The sequence below is a fragment of the Otolemur garnettii genome, unplaced genomic scaffold, assembly GCF_000181295.1.
Source record: "Otolemur garnettii isolate 467f Iridium unplaced genomic scaffold, OtoGar3 scaffold00058, whole genome shotgun sequence".
Lineage (NCBI taxonomy): Eukaryota > Metazoa > Chordata > Mammalia > Primates > Galagidae > Otolemur > Otolemur garnettii.
Window position 1 is genome coordinate 9,915,088 of NW_003852453.1, and position 11,452 is coordinate 9,926,539.

An 11,452-nucleotide genomic window follows, 5' to 3' on the forward strand; every position below is an offset into this window, starting at 1 on the left:
AGGTACCTCAAAGAGCAGGGAAGTGAAGTAGGCAGTGTGATGCTAGGTCCTGGGCTGAGCTGGGGACACTCTAGGACGGCCGACAAGGGAGGCCTCCTGTATAGTAGACATGTGAGGACAATAAGAAGTCCCAGCCATGGAGAGCTCTAGGGGGGTCTCATTACTCCAGTGGTGGTCCATGGAGCAGCAGCAGCAGCATTGGGAGATTGTTAGAAACACTGCATCTGGCTCAGCACCTAAGGTGCTGAGCGTCTCAAGCGGCTAAGGCGCCAACCACATATAGCAGAATCCAGCCCGGGCCGGCCAAGCAGCAATGACAACTACAACCAAAAAATGGCCAGGCTTTATGGCAGATGCCTGTAGTCCCAGCTACTGGGGAGGCTGAGGCAAGAGAATTGCTTAAGCCCAAGAGTTGGAGGTTGCTGTGAGCTGTGATGCCACAGCACTCTACCCAGGGTGACGGCTTGAGGCTCTGTCTCAAAAAAAAAAAAGAAAGAAAGAAAAGAAAAAGAAAGAAAGGAAAAAAAAAAAGAAATACTGCATCTGGCTCACACCAAACTTGCTAAATCAGAATCTGCATTTTCACAAATGCCCAAGGGACTGATGTGCGCATTATAGGTGGAGGAGCCCTGGTCTAGGGGAAGGGAGCTCCAGGCAGAGGGAAAAGCAAGACCAGTGGTCCTAAGGTCAGTACAAGGTCATGAAGGTCATGTGTCAGAAGAACAGTGAGGACTGTGGCCAAAGGGTAATGAATGAGAGGCAGAGGGCAGGAGCACGGGGCCTGGCTTGATGCCATGGGGGTCCCTTCCTGTTTTACTTGCAGCTGTGCACCCCTGCCTCCTCCACTCATTCAGACATACACATGCACATTCATACGCACATGTACACGTGCACACAGACACAGGCAGACACAGGTGCACACGTGCACAGATGCACACACAGGTGAATACAGACATAGGTGCACACAGACATAGGTGCACATATGCACAGATGTACATAGACCCAGGTGCACACAGATCTTGTCCTACACAGACATAGGTGCACACACACACACAGGTGCACACACACAGGTGCACACAGACCTAGGTATATACACTCACAGGTGCACACGTAGCTCCCCTCCCTCCCACCCTCACCCCCCTTGGCAGTGCTGAGAGGGGAGGAAGGTTGCATAGCCAGGTCTGGGGCTCACATGGGGTTGAAAGGCCAGCCTCCCACACAGGCTATCGTAGAACAGAAGTGGGGGTCTGTGTGTGTGTAAATGTCACTATATTCTAGTTATTTCACTTTCGACTCTTCATTTTCTCAACTGTGAAATGAAGGAGTCTCTGAGCTATTGAGAAGTCATAGTGGTATGACCTGTGCGGACAGTCCACCACCCAGTGCTTAAATGGGTGGGCTCTGGAAGGAGTCTGTTCACCTCCATTTGCCGCTCTGGCTCAGCCAAGTCCCCACACCTGGGCCTCAGTTTTCTTGTTTGGAAGACAGAATAGTAACAAATAGGACTGGCCTCTGAGAATGCTGAGAGAGTAGAGGTGGCAAGGCTGCAGCATAGTGCCCGGTGCTGGGCAGGGCGCTGGGCAGGGCTCCCGGTCATGTGAGTGTCTGGCAGAGGTGGCAGGCAGATCTGAGACAAGGGGGTGGGGAAGCAGGGGCTGCCCCGCCTACTCAGCCCGCGCCCTCGCTGCCCACAGGCTTCCTCATCTTCCTCTGGTACTGGTTCATGCGGCTGCAGGCCCGGGGTGGCCCCTCCCCTCTGAAGAACAGCTCAGACAGCGCCAGGCTTCCCATCAGCTCCACCAGCACCTCATCCAGCCGCATCTAGGCACCAGCTCACCTGCCCGGAGAGAGGAAGCAGACACGGCCTCAGCTCACTCTGCCTGCGCTTCCCGCAGCTGGACCCTGCCCTCGGCGGTCAGTCAGAGACTCGAGAAAGCCCAAGTACCTTGCAGGACTGGGGCTATCATGATGGCAGCTGGACTCCCAGGCTGGGCCTTATGAATTGGCCTTGGAGGCTGCTCGGCTCTCAAGTGCAGCTCCCAAGGGACTCAGGAGTGTGCCACCATGCTGGCTGTGAGACTGTCCCACAGTTGTCCTAACCTGGGTCTTTCCTCACCACCCTGGGCCCAGCCCTCATTGCTGGGGGTCAGGCCTCAGGTTTTGGAGGTCTGTCACACCTTTAGCCCTGAGCCCCTGCCCAGGACGGCTATGTGGCTATAGCCGGGCCCTGCAGACACTGCAGTTCCTATCATTTTCACCTGAAGGTGCCTAAGGCACAGGGGCTTGCAGCAGAGCTTGGAGGTCAGAGCCTGTTGGAGGAGAGGCCTTCTCCCTGGGGCAAGAGCTGTGGGTTGACTCTGAGCCCAGGGCTCTCTCTATCAGTCAGCCACCCCCCCTACCTCTCTCCTCTCCTGGGGCCTTCCCTATCCTTCACCCCCAGCCTACAACCCTCAATACCAACGCTGTATTTCGGGTAGTGGTTCCCAAGAGCTTCCTGGTGCCTGCTGTAAACTGTCATCTACTGCCCAGGCCTTGGCCTGCCCTGACTCAGGCTTAGTATAGACGCATGTGCTAGGCAGGGTCCACCTGTCCATCTGGGCTCTCTCTGAGCTGCGTCACCCTTGCTTCACCATAGCCAAGCACACACCTCAGAGGGGCTGTCAGCCTCTCCCAAAGCTGTCTTGTGGCAAGAACTATGGACTGTGGTGGTCTCAGTCGTTTCTATCCCAGCACTCCACAGTCTGAGACCTACCTCTTCTGGTGACACTGTCCTAGAGCCTAACACTCTCCTAAGGGTCCTCTCCGAATCCTTGAGAACGGCTACAGACACACATGGCTGCCTAGCAAGTCCAATTCTGTCCAAAAAGCACGTAATAGATAATCGCCAATCTGTGCTAGGTGATAGGCACACGATGGCCAGAACTGGTCACTCCTACTACCAACCTTCAGTCTACTGCATGGGTATCCATGAGGCAGATCTCCTGGAGCTCCAGGCACAGGATCAGAGAGCCGTCATTCTTGGCTGGGAATCCAGTAAGACTTCCTGTAGGAGGTACCATTTGATTTTGATCTCATCTTAAAGATGTAGAGGATGTTCTTTTTGTTCGTAGCTAACGCCTTGCTCTGTGGCCCTGGGTAGAGTGCAGTGGTATCATCATAGCTCACTACAGCCTCAAGTTCCTACGCTCAAGTGATCCTCCTGCCTCAGCCTCCCAAGTAGCTGGGACTATGGGACTATAGTTGCATGCCACAACACCTAGCTAATTTTTCTATTTTTAGTAGAGATGGGGGTCTTGCTCTTGCTCAGGCTGGTCTCAAACTCCTGAGCTCAAGTGATCTTCCCACAATGCTGGGATTCATTCATATAGGTGTGAGCCATCACGCCTGACTGAGGATGTTCTTTTTAAATACCAATTCATTTGTCTTTTGATGTTAAATAGAAGTACATATTCATTGTAGAAAATTCGGAGACTGTAGAAGATATTCAGAAGAAAAATAAAAATCAGCTGTGTTATCACCTAACCCAGTGGTTCTCAACCTTCCTGATGCTTTGGCCCTTTAATACAGAGCAGAGCCCTCAGGTCGTGACCCACAGATTGAGAACCTCTGACCTAACCCATGCAGCAGAGCTTGGGCGTCAGAGCCTGGAGGAGGAGAGGCCCTCTCTCTGGGGCAAGAGCTGTGGGCATTTTGGGGCATTTCCTTCTGAGCTCTTTCCCATACTTCTGTTAAAAGAGTCCCGGATACAAACAGCTCCGGGCCAATCAGAAAACATGAGAGAAGAGGGCTACCTATGGGGGGAAAAATCAACTTCTGGAAGTCTTATCAACCAGGACAGATGGAGGTTCAAAGGCAACTTGTTCAGTTGGGAGGACAGTGGGGAGAGGTGGGGTCTGAGGTGAACTGGAGAATCCAGAGTGGTGGCTGCTCGTCAGCTCCGGCTGCTCACTGCTTTGCAAGGATGAGGGCCCATTTCTTTTTTTTAAATAAGAAATAAGAAATCCAGATTATGGTGTGAAACCCCCTGACTTTAAAATTTGGGTCAATCAAAGAAACTTTCTGGCCAAAAATGTCACATTTGAGGGCTGAATCCAGCCCCCACCTAGTGCTATATATAACCAATGGATCTCTCCTCTGGGCCTTCACCCTTGTTCTACCAAATTGTTCCTCCCCATCCTGTAGGTGGGGCAGATCCAGTAGGGGTCTGTTCCCCACCCCCGTTGGAGCAGCCAGATTGGGCCATTGCTGCCTTGTGCCGGTGTAAAGTTCTAGAGCAGTCTAACTCATTGCTGCCCCAGCCCTCAGCAGAGCTTTCTCTTCTCCTTCACGGCCTCCTGCCTCCTCCCCTGGCTGGAGCCCAGGCAAGGGAAGAGGCCTTCCCTTGGTCTCAGGTGGTCTCAGGTGGGCAAGATGAGTGTGAGGCCTGAATGGCAGGCAGGACTAGACTGGCAGTGCCTTCTGGAGACCTGCAGAGAACTTGGTACATGAGAACCTCCTTTGTCCTTGCTGTTTCCTGACCTCCCCCCCACTCCCTAGTTCCTTCCACTGGCCTCTCCCTGACCTTTCTTGAGGCAGGGAACTCCAGAGGACAGAAGCCAAACCTTCCCTAGCCCCTGTCCCCATTGTCCTGATCATGCAGCCCAGTGGGATCACAGCCAGCTCCCCTCCGTATAGGCCTCTGGATCTCTGTGAAGGGGTCTCCTTAAGCCCCTTCCCTGGGTTAGGCTTGGGGGGAGAGGTGACAGCACTTCCCTGGGACAGATTCTCCTCCTTCTTAGGCATCTCATTTCTGCTTTCGAGGCTGGTGCAGGTAATGGGGAAGAGGTCATGGTCAGGTCCCACCTTCTCTGATAGGCCATGGAGTAGGCACCTGACACCTACATGGTGCTTCTTTGATGGTTCTAATCATGGCCTTTCTACTGGGTTGTGGGGCTTTAGACAACAGAATCGCCCTTCCCACCAGGACATGGCCAGGTCTGCATCTGGAAATGTACCCTCTGGCGTGGGAAGTATTAGATTGGTGTGGCCACGGGATCTGGCCAGAGGACAAGCTGAGGACAGGAGGTGGCAGAAGGAGACACTACAGTGCTGTTTGAATCACTGGGACTCTGGGCTCTGTAAGTGGCTCCAGGACAGTCCTCGGAGCAGTGACTTTCAGAGAAGGGGCCTTTTTTCTGGCCCTTCTGACTCAACCCTGCTGCCTTCCCAGCTGCGCTGATACTGCCTACCCAGGTGGATGTGATGCTCTGTGTCCTAGTCTGCAGATCTCTGGGCCTTTCATGACCAACTGGCACCTGTGAGCCCTCTGGGGGCCCAGGCACCAGTTGTAGGGCTGGGGGTCTGGTGGCAGGCTATCCAAGTACACTTTTCACCTCTCTTCACTACCTCTAGGAGAGGAGGCAGGGCAGGCCCAGCCATTCCCATCTTCCCTCCGGACCTTCCCTGCAGAGGAAGTTTCTGGGGCTCAGGAAGCCCTGGATTTTGACCTGCTGCTCCACATCAGATTCCCATCCCACAAGCGCCACTGACATTCTCACCTCAGCCCTCTCCAGGCCCAGAAGGCTCAGCCAGGGACTGAAGCCTGTATGGACACCATGTGGAAAGAGGGGAAGCAGGGGTGGCTCCCCAGGTGGACCCAAAGGCAAAGAGGACTAGTTCCAGCCTGTGGGCCTGAAGGAGGTGCTGTTGATGACACACCTTCTCGGTGGGGTACCCTTCACCTGATCACCTAGTGGGGCCCAGTCTCATCCATAGGGCTGCATTGAGGCCACCAGAGTTGGAGCCTGAGTGGTCAGCCCAGCCCCTTCCCTGCTGCCCTGTCTCCCACTGGGTCAGCAGTGATAAGCTGGGGGCCGAGAACAATAACTCACAGTACTGATGACCAGAAAATGATAACAATGGCCACACCTACTGACCAAGCAACTGCATATGAGTCATTCTACACACTCTTCATGCATCCCGTGAGAGGCTTGGTGCGGCAGACAAGGTCAACCAGCCAGGAAGTGGCCAGGACGGATGTCAGCCCAGGTCTGACCAGGCCCCTGAACCATGCTGCTACCTTCCTGCCATTCTGCCTCTCAGCCTGTCCTGTCATCCTGGCTAGTGGGGGCGGCTTGGGGCTTCTGGCCAGCTCCTACTCTCCCCCTAAGCCCCCAGGCCAGGGTACCATCCATGTCTTAGGCCTCACCCCAGTGCCAGGCTCTGCGCCCCACTTATTAAAGGTCTCATCAAATCCTGACACAACCCTAGGAGGCAGCGTCATTGTGATCTCTGCTTTACAGAAGAGGAAACTGAGGCTCAGAGAGGCCTCTAGCTTGCAAGAGGAGGCGTGCATGTAGGTGCGCCTGTCTCCAAAGGCCGTGCTTATCACCAGAGCCCTGGGGTCTGCTCCAGGGTGGAGGCTTCTGAGGCCTCTGGACCCCAGCTCCACAGACCCACTGGGTGGGGCTCTGGGTGCAGCAGCTCCCTCTGCAGGTGGGCCTACAGTGGGGTGAGGCTGGGAGCACTGCCCAGTTCCCCACTCATTTTTCGCAACCTGGCCGATGGCGCCATTGAGCAGGAAGGGGACACAGGAAGCCAGAGTCTCAGGGGTGGGAGGGGTAACTCAGCAGAGTCTGGGACCAGAGGCCAGCCACATAACCACAGGGCTCTAGGCCTGCACTAACAAGGTCCCAAGGATGATGACACTCAGGGCCCTGGGGACCCTGCTCCTGCTGTTTCTGTCCTCAGGTGAGCAACCGGCTTCTCACCCTCTCCTACCAAGCTTGGGACACCCTGTTCTGTGGAGGGGTTGGGGCAGGGACGGGGGCTTGGGGGCTTCCAGGGACAGGGTCAGAGACGGGAGGGAGTGAGGAGGGGGGTGTTTGGGCTGTGTCCTCTGGGACAACCCCTCACCCCTCAGCATCTCCTTCTAGGTCAGTCCTGTTGTCTTGCCAAACCTTGGGCAGAGCTGGGTCTTGGCCACCCAGTCAGCACCATGGAATGGGGAGAAGACGAGAGTACCCCATGCTCCATGATAAGCCTGGCTCTGGGACAGAAGTGGGCCCTGAACAGGCTTCTCTCCAGCCAGCCTGAAGGCTCTTGGGACAGGAGTCAGGACCCTCTGGAGACTGAAGCCAGGCAGGGCTTGCACACCTTCATCTAACCCCCTGGACCTTCACAAAGACCCCACATTGCTCCCTCCCCTCATCTCAGCCATGGCCCCAAGGTCCTGAGTGACAGAGCCAGGCCAACACTCCTCCTCCCGCCTTACACATACTTGCAGGGCTTCACCAGAGACAGCTGAAGGACCCCAGGCCTTGCCCTTGCTGTTCTCTCCCCAGAAAGCCATCTCCCAGCCTCCGGCCCCCCGGCAGGCTCCATTTACCCTTCCTGGCCTTGTGGTGGCTCAGCAACCCCCTGGGGCAGAGGTAGCGGTCCCCTCCTTGGTGTCCCCATCTCAGGACCTGGCAGGTTCCTCCGGTATCACTCTGGACTCCGTGGGTGGCCTGAGTGGCTTGTCTATCTCCCCATGTGTCTGTCCAGAATGTAGTTGTGTGACTTTGGCCATCTGGATCAACCTCTGTGGGCTTTAAAGAGCCTTTTCTTCCAATGTTGGGTCCATCAGTAAAGTGCAAAGCTCAGTCTCTGTTTCTAAAAAAGGGTAAAAAATGGCAGTGTTGTCCACCTAGCAGCCTGGCCAGATCCTGCTACGGAGCAGGCCGCCTAGCAGCACTTGATGAATTAATTAACTTAATAACTGACATGGCCACCATCAGATCTCACAGCATTGTAGGACCAGGCCCTTCACAAAAGCTACAGTCACTGCTGGGGCTTCAGGCCCCTCCAGGTGACTATGTTCCCCTGTGTTGATGTGGGAACTCTGATTTGGGCAAAGCATCAGCTATTTGAATAAGCGAGGTGCTTTGAGAGGTTCATATCTAGACATGAGACTTTTTTTTTTTTTGAGACAGAGTCCCACTCTGTTGCCTGGGTAGAGTGCTATGGCATCATAGCTCACAGCAACCTCAAATTCTTGGGCTCAAGAGGTCCTCTTGCCTCAGCCTCTTGAGTATCTGGGTCTATAGGCACCCACTACAATGCCTGGCTAGTTTTTCTATTTTTAGTAGAGACAGGGGGTCTCACTTTTCTCAGGTTGGTCTTGAACTCCTGAGCTCAAGCAGTCCACCTACCTTGGCCTCCTAGAGTACCAGGATGTCAGGTGTGAGCCATTGTGCCTAGTCAACGTAAGACCCTTTCCTTTGTGGGTGTTTATGGGGTTGGTCAGGATTCACCTGTATGCCCATGCCTTCATTCATTTGTGTGGCATTGGTGGTGGCCAGCTGTGCAAGGCTCTGTGCTCCCAAGGGGCTCACAGCCTAGCAGAGTGATAGGGTGTAGTGGGACCCACATGTAGGACCAGGCAGTTAGGGCTGAGCAGGAGACAGCCGCAGTGGAGGGGCTTACATAAAGGAACACATTACATGGGCCCTTGCAGAGCAAGGGGAGCAAGGTGGGTGGGTTCTCAGCAGGCTGGCACCTGAGGGCAGCCCTCAGCACCCCAGGCCTGAAGGGCACAGGAGGGTCAGTCCCCAGGATTCATGGAAACAGGCTGTGGCCCCAGGAGGGAAAGCAGTCCACTGGTGGCGAGCTGGCAGGGAGGGGCTGACGGGGCCATGGGGGTGCGGCAAATGCTCACTCTACCCTCTGACCTCCAAGCCCACTTCCCATCTGCTGAACCCACAGCCAGGTGGTCCATGGAGGCCAGGCTCTGGGGCAGAGGACATCTGGAGGGTGGCACCCTCCCATATATAGGCCTATATAGTTCAGGGTCTTCTTGTCTGGACTAAGTGCTTCCAATACCTTCAAAGGATAATCATGGAAAAGACATCTAGCAATCTTCTCTGCACGGGGTGCTTGCTAAGAACACTGAAATTCACAGCAGGCCGGGCAAGAGGCTCTGTCATCACCCACCATGATGCCCCCTGCACCTATACCCATTGGTGATCCACTGGGCAGTCAGCAGGGCTAGGAGAACAGAGAATGACACCTCCCTTTGAGTTATTTTCTCCCCATTCCTCTCCTTTTCTCTCCTCCTCTCCCTTCTCCTCTCTTCTCTCTCTCTCTGTTTCTCTGTTATCTCCTCCTCTTCCCCTCTCCCCCTTGTTTGAAAAGCAGACTGGACCCATGTAACACGCTCACCTATCATTTGACTTTTCCCATTAAACTACATATCACAATTATCTTTACAAGCTAACAGAAATGTAAAGTTCCTTGGCAAGCTCACTGAAACAACATTGTCACATACGACTGACTATTATAAAATCCACTCTAAAATATTATTTTTTAACCCTATATTTACTTCTTGTCCAGCCATTATTTTTACCGTGTATTGTTTCTTTCTTTTTTCCTTTTTCTTTTGAGACAGAGTTTCACTTTGTCACACTTAGTAGAGTGCTGTAGTGTCACAGCTCACAGCAATCTCCAGCTCTTGGGCTTAGGTGATTCTGTTGCCTCAGGATCCTGAGTAGCTGGGACCACAGGTGCCCACCACAACGCCCGGCTATTTTTTTACTGCAGTTTGGCCAGGACTGAGTTTGAACCCACCACCCTTGGTATATGGGGCTAGCGCCCTACTCACTGAGCCACAGGTGTCCCTCCCACCCCCGTGTATTGTTTCTTTTAAATTGTGAAAGTAATACTGGGAATCTTTTTTTTTTTTTTTTTTGAGACAGAATCTTATTCTGTCTCCCTCGGTAGAGAGCTATGGCATCATAGCTCACAGCAACCTCAAACTCTTGGGCTTAAGAGATTTTCTTGCCTCAGCCGCCCAAGTAGCTGGGACTACAGGCACCTGCCACAGTGCTCAGATATTTTTAGAAACAGGGTCTCACTCTTGCTCAGGCTAGTTTTGAACCTGTGAGCTCAGGCAAATCTACCCGCCTCAGCCTCCCAGAGTACTAGGATTACAGGCGTGAGCCACCACACCTGGCCCTGGGAATGATTTTTTAAAAATCAAACACCAGGGCGGCGCCTGTAGCTCAGTGAGTAGGGCACCAGCCCCATATACCAAGGGTGGCGGGTTCTAAACTCAACCCCGGTGGAACTGCAACAACAATAAAAAAATAGCCAGACTTTGTGGCAGGCACCTGTAGTTCCAGCTATTTGGGAGGCTGAGGCAAGAGAATCGCCTAAGTCCAGGAGTTGGAGGTTGCTGTGAGCTGTGTGACGCCACAGCACTCTACTGAGGGTAACAAAGTGAGACTTTGTCTCTACATAAAAAAAAGATCAAACACCAGAGAAGGAAATAAAAAATGGAAAGTAATGGGTAAAGGATACTTCACCCAGAGAAGCAGTGGCCAGAAAATACACAGATACTCAAACTTTTCTTAAGTTAAAATAAGATTCTATTTCACCTTGCATATTAGCAAAAATGTGAAAGTTTGGTAAAATCTAGGATTCTAAGCACATGGGTAATCAATCACTCTTGCTCATTTTTGATGATATTATAAATAGATGCATCTTTTTAAGAGGGAAATTTCATTTTTAAAAAATTTTATTTTTTAAAAGACAGAGTCTTATACTGATCATATAGCTCATAGCAGCCTTGAACTCCTGGGCTCAAGTGATCCTCCTGCCTCAGCCCTCAAGTAGCTGGGACTTCAGGAATGTATCACCACACCTGGCAAATTTTTAAGTTTTTTTTTTTTTTTTTTAAAGAGACAGTGTCTTGCTATGTTGCCCAGACTAGTCTCAAACTCCTGGTCTCAAGTGATCCTCTTGCCTCAGGGGTCACCTGTGACCCCTCCCAAAGTACTAGGGTCTGAGCAGGAGACGGCTGCAGTGGAGGGGCTTACATAAAGGGACACCGACACTTACAGGTGTAAGTCCCCATACCTAGCCTATGGCAATTTTTGAAAGCACACACATCTTGATCCAGAAATCCCTATGATAGAAATGTTTCCTATGTATTATTTTTTTGAGACAAAGTTTTACTTTTTCACCCTCTGTAGAGTGTTATGGGGTCCTTAAATTCTTAGGCTCAAGCAATCCTCTTGCCTCAGCCTCCCAAGTAGCTGGGACTTACAGGTGCCTAACACGATGCTTGGCTATATTTAGAGACGGAGTCTCAGTCTTGCTCAGGCTGGTTTTGAACTCCTGAACTCAAGCAATCCACCGACCTCAGCCTTCTAGAGCCTTAGGATTACAAGCTTGAGCCACTGCACCCAGACTTCCTATGAATTCTTAATACAAGCTGACAAAGATGCATCCTGAAGAGTTCTTATGGTAGGCTCAGCGCCTGTGCCTCAAGTGGCTAAGGCGCCAGTCATATACACCTAAGGTGGCGGGTTTGAGTCCAGCCCAGGCCCGCCAAACAAGTGGCAGGTGCCTGTAGTCCCAGCTACTTGGGAGGCAGAGGCAGGAGACTCACTTGAGCCCAGGAGTTGGAGGTTGCTGTGAGCTGTGATGCCAT

General features: G+C 52.8%; 2 protein-coding genes across 6 annotated transcripts in view; both read left to right on the forward strand.

The window, feature by feature from the left end:
• The window catches only part of ADGRG1 (adhesion G protein-coupled receptor G1), a 14,143-nt gene extending 10,965 nt beyond the window's left edge, over positions 1 to 3,178 (forward strand). For all 5 annotated transcript variants that reach the window (XM_023514776.1, XM_012806869.2, XM_003792578.3 and 2 more), the window contains one exon: positions 1,695 to 3,178. In XM_023514776.1, the coding sequence (XP_023370544.1) occupies positions 1,695 to 1,825 (131 nt within the window). In that variant the 3' untranslated portion in view covers positions 1,826 to 3,178. The remainder of the gene's footprint in view (positions 1 to 1,694) is intronic.
• ADGRG3 (adhesion G protein-coupled receptor G3) overlaps positions 2,913 to 11,452 on the forward strand; it is a 23,863-nt gene continuing 15,323 nt past the window's right edge. The window contains exon 1 of the mRNA XM_023514765.1: positions 2,913 to 3,033. Within this exon, the coding sequence (XP_023370533.1) occupies positions 2,913 to 3,033 (121 nt within the window). The remainder of the gene's footprint in view (positions 3,034 to 11,452) is intronic.